The sequence below is a fragment of the Paroedura picta genome, chromosome 10 (assembly GCF_049243985.1).
Source record: "Paroedura picta isolate Pp20150507F chromosome 10, Ppicta_v3.0, whole genome shotgun sequence".
In the NCBI taxonomy this organism is placed as follows: Eukaryota; Metazoa; Chordata; class Lepidosauria; order Squamata; family Gekkonidae; genus Paroedura; species Paroedura picta.
Window position 1 is genome coordinate 30,565,594 of NC_135378.1, and position 21,765 is coordinate 30,587,358.

The following is a 21,765-nucleotide window of genomic DNA, read 5'->3' on the forward strand; positions in this document are numbered from 1 at the left end:
CACTATTCTTGGTTAACACCAAGTTGGCTCTACCATGCTACCTTCCCTCCCCTGACACTGAGTGGCGGGTTGGGATTGGAGGTATGGAAAAAGCTGTAATCACTCCAGAACCATCTTCTGAGCCAGCTTGGTGTAGTGGTTAGGAATGCGGACTTCTAATCTGGCATGCCGGATTCAATTTTGCACTCCCCCACATGCAGCCAGCTTGGTGACCTTGGGCTCAGTACGGCACTGATAAAACTGTTCTGACCGAGCAGTGATATTAGGGCTCTCTCAGCCTCACCTACATCACAGGGTGTCTGTTGTGGGGAGAGGAAAGGGGAGGTGATTGTAAGCCGCTTTGAGCCTCCTTCGGGTAGAGAAAAGCGGCATATAAGAACCAACTCTTCAACACAAATATGGTGTTCAATATCTGTCAGGAAGGCTCTTTGACTGTGTTAAAAACCTAATTTTCTATGCAATCACTGCAACAAGGTTACATGTATAGCCAACAGAAAGTATAAAATGTTTTACAGGTGGTATGTGACACTAAAAATGATTGCTAAAATTGCTAAAAACTGTGATAACAAATGTTGGAAATGTGATGCTAAAGTAGGTTCCTTTTTTCATATGTGGTGGAAATGTGAAAAAGTTTATAAATTTTGGGCAAAAGTTCATACCATTGTGCAGAAAATGTGGGGTCTCAGATTTCCTATGAAAGCTGAATCTAAAGTATATCTCCGCAGTGTCTCCCAGCCCAAATTCAAAGGTTATTCTTCTACGTGACGACGGCAGCAAGACTTTGGCCAAGAAAGGGAAAACTCAAGAATTACCTTCGATAGAAGACTAGCTGAACAAACTAACGGACTTTGCAAAGATGGCCAAATTGACATTGATAGTTAATGGAAAAACAGAAGAGGTGTTTCAAGAGCAATGAATTATTTAAGAAGATAAACTAAAAGGGGACTTAATGGAGGAGGTTTAAGTGTAACAAATGAAGACTTTATTTTATTGTTCTTTGTATTACCAATTTATACTATCTGCCTTATTTCTATATTTCTATCTTTATGAAAATTAAAAAAAAATTTTTTTTAAAGAACCAACTCTTCTTCTTCTTCTTCTTCTTCTGCCTGAGGCCAAATGTTGTTTCTATGGCATCTAAGGGAGTCAACAGTAGCATCAAAACCTCAGGCATACAGAAAATGTCACTGCAAAAATAGCACTTAGTCCATTTCCGATTCTTTATCACCCTTAAATTTAGCCTCGCAGCCATTCATCCTACTTGATGGGAAAGAATAATGTTAGTGTTTCCCAGGTGAGACAAGCTGAGGCGGCAGGACGTTATGTGAAAATGAAACAACTCGCTCGGGGATGCCTTGCTGCTGAGCCTGAAGGCAAACCATTTGTTTTGCCCCTCAGGCCTGGCTCCGTATGCTGCCAAACAGGTGCCAGGATCTCTATATGAAAACTATTTCTCAGACATAATACTGACAACGGACAGAAGTCTGCATCTAACCACAATTCCAAAAGCACAAGTGCAATCCAAAAAAGAGTGACGCTCCTCTACGTCCACGGGAGCCAACGGGCTTAGGAAAATGTCATTCTGCACAGGACTGCATTGTTAGCTTCCTTAAGAGGGGTGACCCTTTTCACCAAGTCTTCCTCCCCCCCCTGGACCCCCACAAGATTTTGCTAGCCCCAGCCAAGCCTGTGTGGAGAGTTCTCCCTGCAGGATCAGCTCCTGGGCAGAAGTCTAAAATGGGATGCTCAGCAGAGTCCTAGTCAGGCCCCAGCTGAGTCACAGTTCTCTCAGAGCTCTTTCAGAGCTACTTCACAGGGTTCCTGTTATGGGGAGGGAGAAAAGATAGGTGATTATATGACGCTTTGAGACTCCTTTGGGTAATAAAAAGCAGGGTACAAAAACAGCTCTTCTCTTCCTCTGCAGAGTCTTCTTCAGTGGTCTTCTATCCTGTAATTCTGCATAGGACTGCATTGTTAGCTTTCTTAAGAGGGGTGGCCATTTCCATTATGTTTTCCTCCCTGCTGACTCCCACTAGGTTTTCTTAGCCCCAGCCAAGCCTGCATGAAGAATTCTCCCTGCAGGGCTGGCAGTCCAGTTTAAAGCGACTGCCTGCCAAAGCCTGGTAGAGCCAACTCCCAGCTGTTTTTAGCAGCCAACCACAACTTTTTTACCTTGGTGGTTTGTGGTTCAGATGTATTGGACCTCCACCTTCACCCCAAGTTCAAGATTTCTAAAAAAAAAAAATACCAGATTTGAATATTTTACCTGCATTACAATCCTGTTTTTTTCCCAGGAAACTTTTAATTTTAAGGGCCCAATAGACCTGAACTGGAAAATACCAAGGGGAGAAAAATTGCGCACCTCTATTCTCCACCTGGCAGGACAGAAGCAAGCTGCTAAATGCAATAATTGCTCTGTAAATTACGTGGTTAGACACATGCTGAGTGATTTGGGGCTTCCCTATCGACACTGGGGAGAAACTGCTATGACTGCCTTTTCACATGGTGAAATAGAGGAAGAGTTATACAGGAGACAGACACCAGTGAAAAAAATAAGCCTCTAGTCCAGGGATTCTCAACCATGGCTCTGTGGGAGCTCCCTGGCCCTTCCTATGTATCCTACCTTAATGGACTTGGCCTCAAACTCTTCCCGGCATTGCCATGAAAGCAGCCGACCGGCCCCTTCCATTGACCTGGGGGTGGAATTCTTGCATAGTTACCGTTCCTCCCTTCCCCCCCTCCATGGTCAAAAGGCTGAAACAGGCTGATCCAGTCTGTAAACCACAGAAAGGGCATTTTATGGGCTCAAGCAATCTGTGAAAGTGTGGAGTGACAAGATAAACAAAATGCTACTCAATGAAGACTTTAGACAAAACAATGCTGAACTCTGTCTTTACAGTAGAGACAAAAATGGAAGAGGGGCATTTATTCTGACCTATGTGGGCTCGGATTATTTGCTATGAAAGTAAAAAAAGATGGCTGAAATTATATTCCGACTAAACAGAGAAGTTAAATCCCAGGCACTGCTAAACTTTTACTTGGGAATTCACATTGAACAAGAACCGGATGGAAGCTATCCTCTTAGTCAAAAGGAGAAGATACTATTGCTAAACCTGAATCTAGAAGGGATTAATCCAATACTCATACCAATGTAATCTGGCTTCCACAAAGAAAAGGTACCCAATGAACCACTGCCAGACAACAAGATGTACAGATCGGAAATTGGCAAGTTTCTTTACTTAGCAATGACAAGAGTTGATTCTGCAACAGCTGTAAGTATCCTATCTAGTTGTGTTCATACACCCACCAGAAGGGATTGGACTACAGTTAAAAGGTTGGAGAGATACTTAAAAAGCACTGCAAATGTAAAACTAAGACTGCCACCCACCATTCGGACATGCTGATGCAGATGGAGCTAGAGGAAAATCAGATCTAATATTCTGTAGTGGTTATGTATCTTTCTATGGAGGCGGTCCTATAAATTGGGCAAGTTGTAAACAAGAAATAGTCACCCACACATCAGCTGAAGCAGAACAAATAACAGCTTTGGAAGAGTGCAGAAAGGTAGACTGGCTTAATACTGGAGGATTTTGATGTTAAAGAACCTTTGCTGGTTCAAATACTAGAGGATAACCAGTGTTGTATAGCCCTCTTTCTTTCAGAAAAAGAACAGTGCATGGACAAGGCACATTGGTATCAAAAACCAGTACATGAAGGTCCTGCAGAGCAAGATGTTTTCAAGAAGCAAGCAGTTGTTCTTCCCTCAAGAAAATGACAGTGGACATATTTACCAAGCCACAACCAAGAGACAAACACTAGAGCTTGTGAGACAACCTGAACACTGTGAATTTTGATGTCAAAAGGGTGTTGGAGTAAGATGACTCAGTATGCCTGGACATTGGGGAACACTACTATCAGAGTCCAGTTGATTGCTCCCAATAAACACTTAGTTGAAGTAAAATCTTTTTATTGCAAGAACAATGAAGTAAGCACCTCTAGGTCTTTGCTAAGACTGACAACCCAGGGAACCACTGACTCTTATCTAACTTTGTCCCCTACAGCAGGGGTAGTCAACCTGTGGTCCTCCAGATGTTCATGGACTACAATTCCCATGAGCCCCTGCCAGCAAATGCAGGACATCTGGAGGTCCACAGGTTGACTACCCCTGCCCTACAGCACCCCCTGGGCACTAGTTTGGGCTCAAAACTTTCCAAATGCCTCCCCCCCTGGTGTGCCGAGAACAAAAGCTGGTTCTGGCCACTGCCTCATCTTTTCAAGGTTGGAAGAAGATAGTGTTTCCCCCATAACATCAAATAACTCAAGGGCTGGAATCCCAGAGGCACTAAACTAGCTTACCCCAGCCCCAATCTTTGTAACCTCTTTTATCTATCCTGTTAACCCAAGCCTCACATTGGGCCCTCATCTCTCCAACCCCAACTCTCTGCTCTATGGTCCTTTCATGGCACTTTCTTCTGTCTGGACCGTCTCAGCTCCCAACACCACTTCTTCATCAAGACAGACCAATCCCCTTTCTCCACTTCTATTCAGAAGAAGCTCATGTATCTTGCTGACTTTTATGGGTTTATTTTTCCTTTAAGTAGGCAGAAGATTTTCTAGGGAATGTTTTTTTGTGTGTTATTTATTGCTTTGCTTTTTCCCTTCTGTAATTTTTATTGATTCCTCTTCTGTATTACAGAGGTTAATTTGGTCTCTTTTCCTGATTATAAAATAAAACCCTTGTTTGTTTAAGAGCCCTCCCATCCTTATTCTCTCAAGCACTGATCTTAACCTGGACTTTCATGTACATAGACTAAAGATGCCAAGTACGTAAGTGCCCATAAAACATGTGTTTACTCCATGCAAGCAGAGGAACACCTTTACACAGTATAAGCATGCATATAACAGTTTGAGTAACCTCTCCTTGGAGGAAGGGTGAATTCACTCCAGTGTCAATAATATTTCTTTCCCATGTTTCTGAACCTGTTTGCACTGGACAGACATAAAATCAGCACTCTCATCCTTGTGTATCTGAAACTTACACATATTGGTCTTTCAAGTTACAAGATATTAACGATCGCTAAGATAAAACCCTAGCTTGTGCCTAGAATTCAAACAAGGTGAGAAAGTATGAGCAGTTTTACAGATATAGTTCAGATACATTTCACCATTTTTTAAAAAAAACCACATTCTCCATCCTTAATTCCAATTAGGGCACACAAAAATGGGCTTGGTACCATGCAATTCAACTCCTTCTTCCCCTGCTAATGATGACCACAGGGGTCAGCAACCTTTTATAATGAAGGTGTCAAGCTACATCAAAATTCAGGGCAAGAGACCAACAGAGAGTCAGTGTAAGAAAACCCATTTGCAGAACTGAAAACGTACAACTGAGCATTGCTGCTAATTGACATGCTGAGTAATAATTCATGTATTTCTGCAGCTCAAGCCCTGGTTATAATGAGTGATTTATTAGGAAGTGACATAGATAGGATCACCATAAGTTTTAACTACACCCACAAGCACCCTATGTTTGTTCACTAGCCTAAATTTATGCATGAATTACATCTGGGTTATTGACAACTGTTCCCTTGTATCATTTCCCTTTCTGTGATGCAGCTCTAAGAACCCTTTCAGATCAAAAATATATTTGCTTGCCATTCCCTTCACATGCTGGTTATTCTAACATCCCACCTACCCCTCCAAGAGACCTCAACTTAAAGATTTCATTTTATTTAAGAAACATGTTTGGTTCTGTATTGAAGCATATTTGGCTCTGAATCCACGGTCTGCAACACCTTGCACCACTGCATCCTTTGGGAAGCCCACCTCATATGATGTGCTTTGTGTCTGAGATGCCGGCAGACCTCTGCTTTATTTTCCTCCAGGCGACTAACAGCTATCTCTCTGGAATCATCTCATACTATGGCATTCCTCCTGTTCTCAGTGAAGTTCTACTCTCCCTGACAGATAAGATTTACAGCTGGGGCTCATCTCTAAATCTGGATGCCTAGATTACATCTGGAAATAGGGAGTCCTCTGTCAACCTTAGCTTGACATGTCATCTAGGTCCCTTTTGGGAAGAGGCTGTCTGTCCGATTGTATTGTCCCATTGCAGCTGGAAGGAAGGAAGGAATTGCATCCACACACATACAAAAACAACCACTTACCCATTTTGAAAATGTTGTTCAAGATCACAGCGTTGAAGGACCTCTGAGCAGTATTCTGTGAAAGGGCAGCTAACCATTAGCTTATCCAGGAGTTTGTGCACCAATATGCTGGATTTTCTACAAGTCTGCAGGGTAAGAATGTTGCGGTCCACAGGGCAGAAGTCTTTTTCTACTAAGAAATCTGTAAGGCAAACTGTGCAGTAGGTATGGCCACAAGGCGTGTCCAGTGGCTGAAGCAAGGGCTGCAGGCAGATGTGGCAAATGAGATCATCATCCACCTCTTCTGTGTAGCAGTATGCATGGTTTTCTTCTGGTAAGTGTGACTGGCCACAGATTAAACATAAGGGATCGGAGCAGATATCCGTGTCTTCAAGTGGATCTTTTTGACTCATGATTCAATTCTGTTGTCTCACCAAAGGGGAAAAATGAGCTCTGTCCAAAATACTGTCTGCAGTTGTACAAGTCTTCAAATCTGTAGAGAAACACCACAACAGACTAAAATTAAATTTAAAGCAACACTTCTGACTGATAGTTTTGGGAGACAGTGCACAAATTTCAATCAGTCTTCTTCAGCCAGCTTGTTCGGTAAAGCCAACATGTCAAACAAAGAGATAAGGCAACAACAATTCAAATAAACTTATATGAAGTTTGTTTGAATTGAGACTTGGATGCCTGAAGCTGTTTTATACTGAGTCAGATCACTGGTCAGTGCAGATCCAGGCAAATTATGAAAATGACAATATCATTAGCCAAAAAATTGGGGGAATCAATGCAACCTGTCCTCTGTACTGTATTTCAAATTCGCTTTGACCAACCAACAAAATTGAAGAGAAATTCAATTTTGTGCAAGGACACCAAGGATTTCTCCAATCATGGCAGAAAGCAGACTGGATTTCAGCTGTCACAAATCCATTGATAGCAAATCTGTAGCCAGAAGTGGAAATTTACTAAAAGATTTAAAGGCCTTGCTGATATGTACAGAAGCTCATATAAAGACCACACATGTTATGCCAAAATGTTTGCCGCATAGTTTAGAGGAGGACATGATCAGCTCTATAGGTAGATAGGGAGAAAGATAAGAAAGAAATATAGATAAGAGGCTTGTATCATGAGATCTGCGTAGGGGAGTATACCTAACTGCATGAGCAGTAAAGTCCATAGTTTAAATCTCAACACCACCATCAACTCATTAGGTAGCTCAGAGGAATCTGGTTCGATCCCATTACACTCACATTTCCCCCTTTTTGACATTGCCTGCCTTCATGTGACCCTCCTGTTCCCTTGAAGAACCACCACCCAAATCCTTGAAGGTCTCCCATCCCAATACTAGCCAGTGTTGACCCTGCTTAGCTTCCAAGATCTTATGGGACTGAGCTTGCCTGAGCTATCCAGGTCAAGGCTCTTCTTCCCAGAGTGGACCCAAAGTGGGTTACAATGGTGTTCTCCTCTCCTTCACTTTATCTTAACATTAACAAACTTGTGAGTTAGGCTAGTTTAAGAGATGGTAAATGGCCCAATTTGTCCAGTTAGCTTCTGTGGCAGGGGTGGCTAAACTGTGGCTCTCCAGCAGCTGGCAGGGGCTCATGGGGATTGTAGTCCATGAACATCTGGAGAGCCACAGTTTGGCCACCCCTGTTCTATGGCAAACAGGGGAACTGGACCCCAGTCTTCCAGATCCTAAGTCCCACACTCTGCTGCACCACACTGCATGTTTTAGGCATGTCATGCTTCCAGCCTAGGCCTCCCCTTTCCCGGCCTCCTGGTACAATCTAGGGGTAACAACAATAAATAATGAACTACCTCATAGGGCTGTTCTAAGAGATAATGGATACAAAATGCTTTGCACACTCAGAAAGAGCTGTACAAAAACTTAGGATTTCTTCTGGGAACACAACTGACATGCTTATCCATGCATTTGTGATTCCTTAAACTTATCTTTTAAAACCTGCCTTTGGTGCCTCGTAGGTACAACTGCTTGCCATGCTTTTCTTCTGCAGACCTCGTATCCACAGGAAATTCCATGATAAAATGTGTCAGAGTGATGTTAGGCGGACCACTTTCCACCTCAGTGAGCTCCCGTGCCTTCACAAGGTCCATGTGGAACCAAACAAACATCTCTTTGCCCATTACTGTCTTTACGTGCATTGCAAAGCTTCACTTGCATTTCTACGTTTGGCACAGTTGTTAAACCCTAATAGAAAACAAAGCTCTCAAGCCCTTAAGGAATTCCCCATCCCAGGCCCAATATAGGGGTGAAATAGGGATGAAGCAGGGCAAGTAATTTTGCCACAAGGCTGCTAGATTGTCACCCAAGGAATAAATTGTTTGGTCTGAACTCTATATCCCAGGAAGCTCAGAGAAGAGCTCCCCACGGAGGCTGAGATATGGATTCAAGTTTCAAGGTGAACCAGGAATACCCGGATATCAGCAATCTTCTCCCAAAATGTAAAACTGCCTGCCAGTCTATGAAATAAATTCTCCATTTCACTGGCTTGTGCTATACCTAGGGACACAGAATCCCACAGCCATCTTATACTGAAGAAAGATCTCTGTCCACAACTCCCTTTTTAATTTTATTTTTATTTTTATTTTTATTTTTATTTTTATTTTTATTTTTATTTTTATTTTTATTTTTATTTTTATTTTTATTTTTATTTTTATTTTTATTTTTATTTTTATTTTTATTTTTATTTTTATTTTTATTTTTATTTTTATTTTTATTTTTATTTTTATTTTTATTTTTATTTTTATTTTTATTTTTATTTTTATTTTTATTTTTATTTTTATTTTTATTTTTATTTTCTGCTACTCCCGAGAGGCTCATGGCAGTTTACAAAAGTCTGACTAAAACCCCATTAAAACCCGAATTAAAATGGACCATCAGAACATAAAAGAACAACAACAGCAGTAAACATGGTGAAACCATCGCATGGATCACTGTGGCCAGGTGTTCTGGGGAACCTATTCCCTGAGGGGACCTTGTAATAGGGCTGACCCCCCTGTTGGTTTCAAGTAATACGATACTGATACTACCCCCCTTCCCCCCCCAAAAAAATAGACATCAGTTTCCTTCCCTTGCATCCACCCATTGAGTCACAGCTGATTTTTGGGGATCCAGTTGAGTTTTGAGCGCAAGAGATGTTCAGAAGTTGGAGGTCTTCCATCCAAGCACCAGGCAGGGTGATCTTGCTTGGCTTCCAAGCTCTGATGAGGATGGGGAGCCCAAGTTAATGTAATGCGATCCTCTCCTATCTTACAGAATTCCGTTCACACCAAGAAAGACTTCTGTCCAAAAATTCAGGAGTGGTAGTGATACTTTTAAAATTTGGAACAGAGATGGATCTTTACATACATTATGTACTTTTAGTCACATTCCTTCATTAATAAACAAAACAAAAGGGGATAAATTACACTCTTGGATGGACAGCATGACAAAATGACCTGATTTATGACTTACTAACTGGCTTGCATATGATTTCACTGGGGACACTGCATGTTTCAAAACACCGACAATTGAATTTGGGGGCAGTACAGTTCCTTGGTGAGAACTGAATGTAGTCAGTAAATTAAGATAGGATTGGATTAACCAACCTTTGTTTAAAACAGAGACCTGTTTTACTGAATGGAGTGGGGAGGAAAAAAATTGTCCGGAGCATTTGGGACTACATTACTATCATATTACCTGGAAACAAAACAGCATGATGGTTACCAGAGGTGACGTTTCATTTTGGGTTATATTGCCCTTCCTTAATTTAATGTTTTCTCAGCCTTCGGGATTACACACAAAAAGCAACACCAACTCCAAAAGGCCTGAAAGATTATATGACCATTTCATTAATAACAGCAAGAAAAATCCCTGGGCATACCATTTGTGGAAATCATAAGAGAAAGTCTGAGAGGGATTAAGGTCAGTATATATATATTGACCTCGCCCAGTGTCTTTAGTAACTGCAACAAGATATACTTGATTCTATCATCACTCTTTTGAGGTGTCTGGCCTGATCCTGTCACATGCAAATTATTTAAAGCTTAGGGATAAACACACAAGCTTGCATCTCATCAGAGAAGCATCCAGCATCTATTTTCTGTTTTCATTGTACCTAGCAGACAAATGCTGGGGGGGGGGGGGCACAATGGCTGCAGGTAGCACCTGCCTAACATGGCAAGAATTAGGCCTGAAGCCCAATATGTCAGAGACATGATGGAAGGAATACATGTCTTCTCAGGGAAAGCCCCAAATAGTGGGATGGAAAGGGCAGAAAGCAGGGGATAACAATGACATGGCTGCTCCAATGAAAGGAGAAGGAGGAGATGGATCTCTCAGCAAAGACATCAGTTCACAGGGGTAGTCAAACTGCGGTTCTCCAGATGTCCATGGACTACAATTCCCATGAGCCCCTGCCAGAGAACACAGTTTGACTACCCCTGACTAGAGACATTGGCTGCTTTGGAAGTTGGACTCTCTGGCATCATAGCGCATTGGAGCCCGTCCCTCCCCAAACCCTGTCCTCATCAGGCTCCCCTTCCAAATCTCCAAGTGTTGGCAACCCTAAAAATGCAGGATGGTTAACACTGGGACAGCATTTGTGGATCCCCTCCCACCACAACAGGAAGAACTACATGGAAAGTGTTTTTCGCAGTGTGTGTTCCACTTTGCCCAGTTCTGCAAACCTGCAAGTATTTTCTTTCTTTGTTCTAACAGGTGTATGTAGTCACCAGCTGTCCTGAGGTAATATCATCCATAATCATGGCCATGCTAAGGACCTCTTTCTGCTCTCAGGCCTGGCCAGGCAACAGGGAAGGGTACCTCAATCATAACAAATAAATAAAAAATGGGGTATGTGTGTGTGGGGGGTGGGGAATGACTTCAAAGGCATTATGGACAATTGTTCTTCCTCCCTTGTACCTTTCTTCAGGTAACTGGCAGAGGACGCGGGAGAAGAGTAGGGGGTCAAGGATCCAGAATGGGAATAGTGTTGCCAGCTCTGGGTTGGGAAATACCTGGTGACTTTTGGGGTGCAGCCAGGAGTGGGTGGGATTTGGGACAGGGAGAGACCTCAGTGGAGGATGGAGTGGGCTGTAGAGTCCACCCTCCAAAGCAGCCATTTTCTCCAGGGGGCCTGATCTCTGTCACCTGCAGATAAGCTATAAAACCAGGGGAGTCCCAGGTCCCATCTGGGAACTGGCATCCCTAGTTGGGAAACCCCTGGAGGTTTGGGGATGGAGTTTGGAGAGGACCGGGATTTTAGTGGAGTACAGTGACACAGAGTTCACCCTCCAAATCATCCATTTTCTCCCGATCTCTGTTATCTGGAGATGAGCTGTAATTCCAGGGGATCCTCAGGCCCCACCTGGAGGCTGGCGTCCCTACTTCCTTTCTTGGTTTGTGACTAGTTCATTTGGTGTCTTGTTATCCATGGCTGTTTTTCAAAGCAAATATTTGGGCCCTTTCCCCCTTTGGCCAGTGCACTGTGTGCACATATTTCAGGGAACTCCAAGGCACTCAAGTATGTTCTGCTCTAACAATGCTTTGCTACCACATGCTCAGTTTTACTGCATGCAGGTTCCAGTCCCTCCAGTCATTCTCACCTGTAGCCCTCGGATAAATAAGACTAGGTAGGTAAAATGCCCAGGGCTAGTTACGATTTTGAATGCCTGTGTGTCTTTTCAATTAATGACTTGTGGCCAAAACACTTGATCAGTAGTCAGCGCCCATAAAAAAGACCTGATGATCCCGGGCACTTCAAAGGATTCCAAAGCACTGTCTAAAATTAGCTCTTATTACAGGTGGTTAAACATCATTACCATTTTACAGAAGAGGGTGACTAAAAGCCAATGCCTGAAGTATAAACAAGCTTTCCAGTCTCTCAAACTGTAAATCTGCAGCTCTGTTCCCTTCCCTCTTAAGAATGGTTTATACAGCCGAAATCAGGTTTAGCTGGAAAATGGTGCTCTGCTTTACAGTCAGTGAATGCAGTTATATTCACAATGATAACAGGGTAAGGGAGAAGCGCAGTTTCCCTCAGGCCATATTCTGGAGCTGTAACAAGGGAGATGAAAAAGATTAGGTGCTCACAGCTCAGACCCAGGGTGTACCAGGAAACTGGATTCACAGACCCTAGGTTTTCTAGATAACCTTCCACCTGCCTGCCCACGCTCACAGAGCAAGCCTCAGCAAACTTTGCCAGCAAAGGAGAGACAGAGACAGAGACAGAGACAGAGACAGAGACAGAGACAGAGACAGAGACAGAGACAGAGACAGAGACAGAGACAGAGACAGATTCAAGTGGGTAGCCGTGTTGGTCTGAAGTAGCACAATAAAATCAGAGTCCAGTAGCACCTTTAAGACCAACAAAGATTTATAAAAGGCATGAGCTTGTGAGTGCTTAAAGGACTCTGGTTTTAGAGAGACAGAGAGGGCGGTTTCACAACTGTTAACTATCATCAGCACTTCTTGATTTTCCAGAGAGCAATTCTGCAACTGGGAAAGTGGTGGTGGCAATTTTGTGGCTGTATATCTGGCTTCTGTATTTGCACGGAGCTGATACGGCTTTGCTACCTTGATTGGCACACAAAGGACGGGAAAGGGAAAATCACCTCAGTGCAGTGCAGGACTTTAGTGGATTGTTTTCAAAGTATTAGTGCTAAAGATGATGAAACTTTTCTTGGACTGATCTCCTCCTTTAGCCGAAAGCTTGTAGAATCTTTCCCTTCCTATCAATGCCCTTAATTTAATTCAACAGGTGCGTTCCAACTAGTTGTGTTTGTGCAGCCTAGCTAAAGTTGAGGATAAATGCCATTTGTATTGTATCTTCTCATCTGGGAGAGATCTTCTCATCTGGGAGAGATCTAAATAATGTTTTGTTTGGGGTAACTGAGAGGATACTAACAGATGTGCAAATGGTTTCTTTCAAGTTATATGACTGGGACACATTTCTTACTTACAATATAACGTCCTTTGCCATAGCTGGTCAGGAAATTAGAAACTAGTAGTGTTAATTAATTGCAACTCTGTGGAGGCATTTAGTTTCTGCATCTAAAGACTGCCTAGTTTCTGCAACTGTAGAGTTCCTACATGTATTCTGTTAGTTTAGTATTCATTCACAGCTTGTTTTTCCTGAACTGGGAACAAAGCCCTGCCTGGTAAGGATCTATGGTTAAAAATTAAATTAAATACAGAGCCAACCAGCCAAACTTAGCAAGCAGAGTTTGACAGAGTTTGCCATGCGTCGCTTAAAGCTGTGACACAGTTTTAGCCTCTTGTAGTCTGGTTTACAAATTTATTCCCGACATCCCTGCCAGGCCTTTGTGTTTCTATCTTCCACACTTCTGGAGTTCATTCAGACCACTGAGAAACCACAGAGGCTATTTGTAGGCCTACCCATGAAGACAGACACCCCTATCCGTGGAAAGGTAGCTTTCCACAACTGGGAAAGATTGAAAAGAAAAAGAAAATGCGAGTATGCAGATATGTGATTTACTATTGGTAGATCAATCAAAAAACAGGAGACAGGGAACAGCCTTTCCCCCCTTGTATAATGCCTACAACTCATATAACATGGATAGCTCAGCTAAAGAAGACTGGAGTCAACGATGCCATGTGACAGAATGCTCAACTAAATTAATAAACATATAGTATTCGTGATGCTCCCGTTCTCTATGCTTTTGCAGTCAGTGCTGGCTGTCAGAGAAATGCAACGCAACTGTCAGAACGCACTAATGGCTCCCATTTTTTGGCTCGTCAGAAAGTCAAACATGTTGCTTCCCTTCTTAGTAATAGTAAGATTCTCTGGGGGTTCCCTAAATAGACAGCACCAAGGTCAAGGCTAAAAGAGAATTAAATCTTTAGCAAGAAAAATTCTGTCTTCTACACCTTGTCAAACTGCAGCACTTAACCAATGGAACTTCTCCCACAAGGAAGTGGTAGATTTTCCAGCATTTGAAATACGTCTTCCTTCAACATATTCTAACCCAACCAGTTCTGAACAGAGTACCTAGGAATCTGTGAGCCGAACACACCTTTTGGTGATTGTTTTAATAATTATAAGCCACCTTGAAAGCTTGCTTTCTAAAAAAGGGTGGGATATGTTTTTATTTAATAAAACCAACCATCCAACCAAACGTCGGCACAATGCATGCCTACCAATGGTCTGCAACAGAGCTGAATATACAACAGGAACATCTAAAGTATATTAGGGATGCAATCTTAAAACAACTTACTCAAGATTAGAATCAGCTGGACTTATGCAATATTTTAATGGCTATTAGAAAGCCACCTCGAACCAAATGGAAAAGGGAATACTCAATAAGTATTCTCACAAGAATACGCATGGAATTGTTTCATGCCATCTTGGTCTGAAACAGCAGAACAAATTTTGACTGTGGCAGCACCACTAAGACCAACTAGGTTTTATTCAAGGTATGAGCTTTCATGAGCCCGCACACTTCAGATACAAAGGCATGGAATGGAAATAATCAGTTCATCTTTATAGGGCAAAGTGTGAGAGTAAATCAACATACAGCATAATGAAAATGTTTAACAGATTCGAGAGATAGGGAAAAAAACAGTAATTTGGATTTGTTTGCATTCACTTGAGATTGAACTGCGTGGCAAACATCTTGGTTTCAATAAAGGTGTCTTTATTACCAATAAAGGTAATGAGCAAATACATAATCAATTGCTGACAGCAAGTAGCTGAGACCTTGCCCTTCATGGAACTGTGGTCTTATTTCCCCAGCCCAGTCCAGCCGTTGTGGCTGCATATGGTGGGTTGGAGCAATACTCTGTATCTTATGCATGGATAAACTTACCTTGGCCGTGTCAGTGGGAGGCTTAGCTCTGTTTCAAACACGTTTCACAGGATCAGCATTCCTTTGGAACGATGGACTATCATTCAATGTCTTCCACTTCGTAGGAGAGCTAGTAAAGCAAACCCTTTTTTATTGTCCCCACAGGCAAAAGGTCCAGAGTCAGAGATTCCCTTCCAACAGCACCAACAGCCCTAGGAGAACTATTCCACCACCGTAGCTTCTCTCCTACATCAGGAAGCAGTCATGTGGCACACACCGAGTCAGGTGAACAATGTCTCCTGAACTAGTCCTTCAAATATGTGCACCTCTTAATTGGCCTCTCAGATGCAACGGCACTGCGTGCAATAAATCTTATCATGCAAACACATTATGCAAATGGCTTGGCTGCCATTTAGGCTGTCACTCTGAGCACACGCTCGGTTGCAAACGGGCCGGCCATGCCCTGAAGTTCAGCTGACCCGGTTGTACTAGTGTAGCAGCATAACCAGTTTTTAATAATAAGCACGTTGCGCACAGAGGGCTCCTGTATATGCACATTACGCCTGGAACAAGAAAATAAAGAGCCACTAGGTAGGCTCAGTCCACTAGGTAGGGAAAAACAAGTCTAAGGCCGATGGTGCAGAATGGGTACAATTATTTTATTCCTCAGTTTTGTTTCACTTGTTTAAAAAACAATTTTGGTTTTCGTTATAATTAAAGAAACAGAATATAGCAAAAAGAAAAAGATAGAAAGTGACATAAGACAGAACCTCTCTCCTCTACAATTCTTCCAGGGGTCTTCTATTCAACAAATTTGTCAATTTAGCCATTGTAGCAAGTTCTCCAACTTTGTCCAGCCATGCGTTCAAACCAGGCAAGTCTTTCTGCCTCCAGTTTTTTGCTACCGAGAATCTTGCTGCAATAGCAGCGTGAGAGAAAAATTCTCTAGCATTTCCAGGTAGATTATCAGGGGAAAAACTTAACAACTTATATTTGGAATATAAAAGAAACTTTATTTTTAACATTTTCCCCCATCAAATTATGAGTTTCGTTTTTTAAAAACTACCAAAGAATTCCCAGTGCATGTTGCCACTAAAAAGGGCTTCTTTGGGGGAATCTGAAATGTATAATACAACAACAACCCGACTGAGTTTATACAGTTTTGGATAAAAACACACAACATGTATTATATTTTTAAAAAAATTTTAAACCCTGCCCTAGCAGTTCAGGTAGGGTTTTTAATCTTTTAAATATAACACATCCTGTGTGCTTTTAACCACAATTGTATAAACTCAGTAACGTAACTGTTGTATTATACATGGAATGGGTTGTATTATACTATTTTGGGAACAAAACGTGTTGGGAATATTTTTGGTATCTTAAAAAAACAACAAGTGAGTAATCAAATAAAATGGGATGTGTTTCTGAATAAACAGGAAAAGAACTGGCTGTAAATGCCATTCTTTCCTTGGGAGAATGCAGGGATACTAATCAAGAAAAAGTCATAGGCTCTCTCATTATCTGCATTTGAAGCTTTCATTTAAGTTGTTATTATTCCTGTTTGGCAAAGGAGTCACTTCAAGCCGGGGCAGAACGGAGCAAGGATCACAAAGCTGAGATTCAGCCAAAAACTTTCTAGGTATAAACCCTCTAGAACTGTCTCCTAGGATTAGCAGATGGGAAGACACTTATGAACTAACCTAGGGCGACTAGACTGCCACCGAGATAGGGTTGCCAGGTCTGGGTTGAGAAATCCCTGGAGACTTTGAGGGTGGAGCTGGGAACTCAGTGGAGGATAATGCTATGGAGTTCACCTTACAAAACTGCCATTTCCCCCTGGGAAACAGATCTCTGTCACTTGGAGATGAGCTATAATTCCAGGGAATCCCCAGCTCCCACCTAGGGACCGTTCAATGCTCTTTCAACATTTAAAGCTTTAAATCTTCAAATCTTTTAGCATCTTTATATCTTTATGCTTGGGCTTTTCAGAGTTATAGGTGTTTAGAGTTAGTTTGATGGCCATTCATTTCCATTTTTAAAATTTTATTCCTAAGGACTAAAATAGCGTTGTGGCTGACACTGAAGGTTCATCTCAGAGTCAGGTTGCTTCCATGTTAACTTGAGACAAGCCATTTTCATATGTAAATGCAGAATGCTTTATCAAGGAGAAGAGAGGGATACAGCAGCTCTTTCCTGCTCTACCACTTTCGTGCTGAAAAGCCACCCCCTGTCCACCACTGCACTCCTAAGTTTCCTCAGCAGCAGTGAAAGCTGCGCAAACCATTTTTCCTCCGTGAAAAATCATGGGAAGGGGAGTTCAAGCTTCTCTCCTCTGCCCCCCTCCCTTGCTAAAGGTATCCTCATGGTCAGGGTAGCCAACCTCTGGATGGGACTGAGAGATTTCTGACCACTGATATCCAGACTACAGCAATCAGTTCCCCTAGAGAAACTGGCTACTTTGGAGAGGTGGGGTGGTTTCTATGGCATTATACTCCACTGAGGTCCTTCCCCAAACTCAGTCCCCCAATTTCTAGGAATTTCCCAGTCTAGAGTTGGCAACCTTTCTGTGGCAATTAATTGCAATTAAATTTGCAACCAAAGGAGAGTTGTTTAACACCAATACCGAATAAATATTAACACACAGTTGATCCTTTAGAGTAGGTGATACCAATTTCATTAGCACGATTTAATATATGTATTTTATGCTGATATTTTAAAATTATCTATGCTGTCTTAATCATCTGTGAGTCACCTTGAATGCCTCTGGGGGAGAAAGCAGAAGAGAAATAATACTCTACAAGGAGAGAGACAGAGACAGAGATATACTAAGAGTCTGCAGTGAGAGCAAATTATCCACCACATATTGGGGGAAAATAAAAGTACAAAACATGGTACATATACATGGGCTAAACTGAGAGACAGTGTTGTATAGTAGTAGACATTCAGACTGTATTGTATTTTAATTGTTGTCAGCTGCCTGGAGTCCTCTGTGAGGAGAGAGTGTGGGATGGAGAAGGGCCAAGGTGTTTTCCATTCAGAAAAGTTAAAATCTTAATGGTGGCAGTTAGATTCCTCATCCGTGGAACCTGGAATGCTGTTGATAGAGTTGCCAGCTCCAGGTTGGGAAATACCTGGAGACTTTGGGGATGGAGCTGGGAGCAGGTGGAATTTGGGGCAGGGAGGGACCTCAGGGGAGTATAGGGGTGGCCAAACTGTGGCTCTACAGAGGTTCATGGACCACATGAGCCCCTGTCACAGATCCCCCCCCAACTAAAAGATTCCTGAACCTGCCACAGAAGTCCATTGGGTTATCTTGAGGCAATTACTTACTCTCAACCTCATGGAACTGTTAGAAAGATGAAGTAGAGAATAATTTCGACCGTGGTGAGTTCCCATTGGGTAGAAAAGCAGGGTATAAATGAGGTAAGTAAATATAATACATCATCATTCCCAACTTCATATCTAGTTTCACCAGTTTTGTATTAGTTCATTGGCTTCACTCTTTTAGAAACCTTTTATGCTACTTTTTTTTTACAAAGGTATACTGCTGTCTATAAACCACTTTTCCTTAGTCCATTTTATAGCACATGGAGATGGTCTGAATTTAAAGCTAAGGCATTCACACAACTCAGAAATGCCTAGCTACCAAAACAATTTGCCTTTTACTACAAGGGGCAAACTGCATCTTCAATAGCTAGCAGCACATCCTAAAGTGGTTATTTCCAACTTGCCTTAACAGCTGACGGACCCAAGAACTTATCATGATTTCAATGTATGATTTCCAGTATGAGGTCAGAGGAATAAGAAGCACAAGTAAGGGTGCATGTGGTTCTTCATAGGATCAGTTAAAATATGGACCTAAGCTTACAAATTACAAACCTAGCAAGCAATGAAAGACTTATCATCATTTCAACTGCAGAAGACTGAATTTATGAACAAAGATAGTGGCAGCAGAAGGTACGGAAGGGAGCAAGTTGTAGATTAGACTATAAGAGGAAAAGGAATGGTGTATAGCTATGGGATAGAGGAGAGGAACAGAGGAGAAAGAGAAATCCTTCCCTTGGCCTTGTCAGAGCCTCCCACGGGGCTCTTAGTCTAACAAAATGCTAAACAAGATTTCCACTCTTATTCACGATAGCCTGCTGACAGGCATGATAAACAGAAACCACCCTTCCCATCTTAAGTTAATTTTGTTCTATAAACTACTATCCAAATATCTAATTCTCAACATGGTCAAATCTGTAGATAGTTAAATCCAGAGATTGCAGACATGAACAGATGAGACGGATCGTTCTATGAAAAACCCTCAAAAATGACAGAAGCAATCCCTGTAGCTCAAATAGCCTCTGTGACCATCGCCAGGCAGCCACAACAGTGTTCAAGGCTTGGCTTCTGTCACTAAAAGGCAAGGGACAGGGACAGTTCCAGGATGATTTAGCCTTGGACCAGGCTACACTCCTTGGACCAGGCTACACTGGAGGACCTGCTACCCTGAGGCACTTTATCCTAGTAGCACAAGTTACACATGCTTCAGGCCTCACAATTCTAGGGGCCCCACAGTACTGTATAGTTAGGGGGGGCTTTACACTGTGATTGTTAGGGGGTATTCATACTTACTTGGCTTCTGGGCCACAAGAATGAAAAAAGCATGCTATGCATGCCCTTGTAGTATCAGAGCATACACATCACTTGTTCAGCATCCATGTGAACCACAATCTGCACACATGCAAAGGCCCCCTTGGATATTGGGGCATTGTGTTTGCACCAGCTGTGCTCTGCTAAGGCCCCATGCATCCTTAAACTGTTGCTACTGTTACCACTGGCCTGGCTGCTTGTTACTGTTCAACAGCAACCAACCTATGAATGCCTGTGGGGTATATTGGTTGGATCTCCAGACTAGGATCTGGGAGACTGAGGCTGGAATCTCCATTCTGCCATAGGAGCTCTCTGGATGACGTGGGACACTCTCAGCCTCACCTATCCAATTGGGTTGTTGTGAGAATGAAATAGAGGTGAGGAGGATGACCTAAGTTGCGTTGGGTCTCCATCCTGGAGTGATTTGGGGTACAAATGAAGTAAATAAATTAGCCGATGGTGAGGGGGGCAGAAAAACAGAAGTTTGGTTGGTGACACAAGGAAGCAAGTAAAAGTTTGGATAGGGAAGTTGCCAGGAAGAAGGAAAGAGGACATTGTGTGAGGCACCCCCTGCAAGTCCTTGCAAGTTCCCTACAGCACTGCATGACTGGATCAGTTTTCCCAAATAGAGGCTGTCTGGGGGAGGGAAACAGGGAAAGCTGAAAGCAAAGGGGTCAAAAGAGAAGGAAAGAAGGAAGCAGAAAAGGGAGAGAGGTTATGGGGGCTTTTAGGGAAAGAGGAAGTAATGGGGTTCCTGGCTTGTTTTGTTCTAATTAACTAGAAAGACTTTTGTTAAATCTTAGCTTTAACTAAGATTTGTTTTTAAAATAACAATTTAATTTAGTCAGAGGGTGACACATCCTAGCCAAACTGAGTTAGCAACAAGGCACTGCCCAGAGTCAAAAAACCCAAAATTCTGATATATAAATAAACACACACACACACACACAAATGCCCCATAAAGTAGTTTTCCTCAGATGTGTGGCAGAACAGTTTGGTGTGCTTGGGGACAGAGTGTTTGCTTTGGCTTTGAAGGGCCTGTGTAATCCCCTCGCAGCTGTCTTGACAATAATGCTGCCAACCCAAACTCAGACTGAAAACAACTTTGGACTGTTCCATTATGACATGATTAGGGAAGAACAGTTCTGTCTTTCAAACAGATGATGCCCCATCTGGGCGGACGTAATCCCTCTGCTCCGACCAGCGACCTGGAGCCGCCGTTCATAGATGCTACCGCTTTTCAGAGGGAGAGAATAAAAGCACGTGAAACTTTTGCATAATGATTTGAAGGGAGCTGGTTAAAATATTACCAGAAGCACTTTTGTTTTCATCTTCAACTGGCTGGTTTTATAAAGAAGCCAGCTGGCTTCCCACCCAGTGTCTACCAGATTCCTGGAACTCAAGTATAATAAAAACTGTAGTTATTCCCCAGACGTTTAACTGATAACTGAGACCATTCTGTTAATCTAGTTTGGTTAGCCAGACTAAATAAACCACTAATGGGGGAGAGGGGATGGGGGGGGGGCAGGAGGAAGCCCACCCATTCCATTTACAGAGCAACATTGTCCCTCGTCTATGAATACATTCATGTGTCAGATCTTACTAGTTGATGTCTATACTCCTTTTTGTGCTTACGATGCATCCGGTACACAAAAATGATGCCTCCTGGGCTCTTCTCCAAAGAGGAAAGCCAGGATTAGCTCTTTGCTCTGGGAGAAAGACCCTGTGGGAAGGAAGTATATGAGTGCTAGGGAAGAAATTGGTAGACACCATGTAGCCCATGAGGATTATTGGTCTAGAGCAAACTACAGATTTATCCCATTCTGAGCCAGACTCCAGAGCAGCCTTTCTCAACTTTTTTTGCCATTGAGAAACCCCTGAAACATTCTTCAGGCTTTGAGAAACCTCCGAATTGGTGCAATATGGTTGGGAAGTATAGCGATGTGCATGCCCACCTGGGGCCCCTCCCCTTCCCACCCCCTCCAGGCCCATCATTGGCCATTTTGGGAGGGGGGTGCTGGTCAACATGACCATATACATATATATATATGATTTATATTTCCTGCCATTCCTGGAAACGGCTTGTGGCGGGTCACAAATAGTCCAAACTAAAAACCCAATAAAAACCACATTCAAATCAATGTAAGGGCACAAAAATTTCAACATGAAACAA

At 42.5% G+C, this 21,765-nt stretch overlaps 1 protein-coding gene across 4 annotated transcripts in view; it reads right to left on the minus strand.

The window, feature by feature from the left end:
- Window positions 1-21,765, minus strand: part of LNX1 (ligand of numb-protein X 1) — a 108,230-nt gene that overhangs the window by 75,601 nt on the left and 10,864 nt on the right. For 2 of the 4 annotated variants that reach the window (XM_077301937.1, XM_077301939.1), the window contains exon 2: window positions 6,168-6,639. The exons of 1 other annotated variant lie outside the window; for it this stretch is intronic. In XM_077301937.1, coding sequence (XP_077158052.1) covers window positions 6,168-6,559 — 392 coding nt within the window. In that variant the 5' untranslated portion in view covers window positions 6,560-6,639. Of the gene's footprint in view, window positions 1-6,167; window positions 6,640-14,978; window positions 15,195-21,765 lie in introns of those variants that run through there. One more of the 4 variants, XM_077301938.1, reaches the window with a different exon arrangement.